Source organism: Myotis davidii, unplaced genomic scaffold (genome assembly GCF_000327345.1).
Source record: "Myotis davidii unplaced genomic scaffold, ASM32734v1 scaffold937, whole genome shotgun sequence".
Taxonomy (NCBI): domain Eukaryota; kingdom Metazoa; phylum Chordata; class Mammalia; order Chiroptera; family Vespertilionidae; genus Myotis; species Myotis davidii.
Genome location: NW_006288252.1, coordinates 876,168 through 876,646, shown reverse-complemented (window position 1 = coordinate 876,646; position 479 = coordinate 876,168). Strand labels below are relative to the sequence as shown.

At 66.6% G+C, this 479-nt stretch overlaps 1 protein-coding gene across 1 annotated transcript in view; it reads left to right on the top strand.

Moving 5' to 3' along the window:
• Window positions 1-479, top strand: part of ACOX3 (acyl-CoA oxidase 3, pristanoyl) — a 27,654-nt gene that overhangs the window by 586 nt on the left and 26,589 nt on the right. The window contains exon 2 of the mRNA XM_015561560.1: window positions 390-479. Within this exon, the coding sequence (XP_015417046.1) occupies window positions 390-479 (90 nt within the window). The remainder of the gene's footprint in view (window positions 1-389) is intronic.

Below are 479 nucleotides of genomic sequence, written 5' to 3'. Positions count from 1 at the left end.
CCCACGGGGGCTGCTGGGCTGACCATAGAGGGTGCGGCGATGGCCAGGCTGACCCACAGGGCGTCTGGTGGCGTCCCAGGTCGCTGGTAAAGAGGGGGCTTTATACCGTACAGCCACGAGGCTTCCCTGGACCTCATGTCCCTCCGTGAGGTGTGCTGTCTCGGGCTGCAGCCCAGGCTGACTCCTCGCTGGGGGGCCTCCGGAGTGGCCGAGGCCCCAGGAACGGACGCAGACCGTTGAGCTCCTAACCCTCCCCGGGAAGGACTTTCATCTCCATCGGTGTTTCCGGGCCGGATGTGTTCCTCGGCCTCAAGAAAAACCGTCGAAGGGGGGGCACAGTGGGACGGCACCCGGGCCTCCACATGGCCTTTCCTGTGCCTCCCTTCCAGAAGTCCATCTTCTCGGCCTTGGAGAGCGACCCCCTGTTCGCCCGGCCGGGCCGCGGCCTCTCGGTGGACAAGCTGCGGGAGCTGACCTTC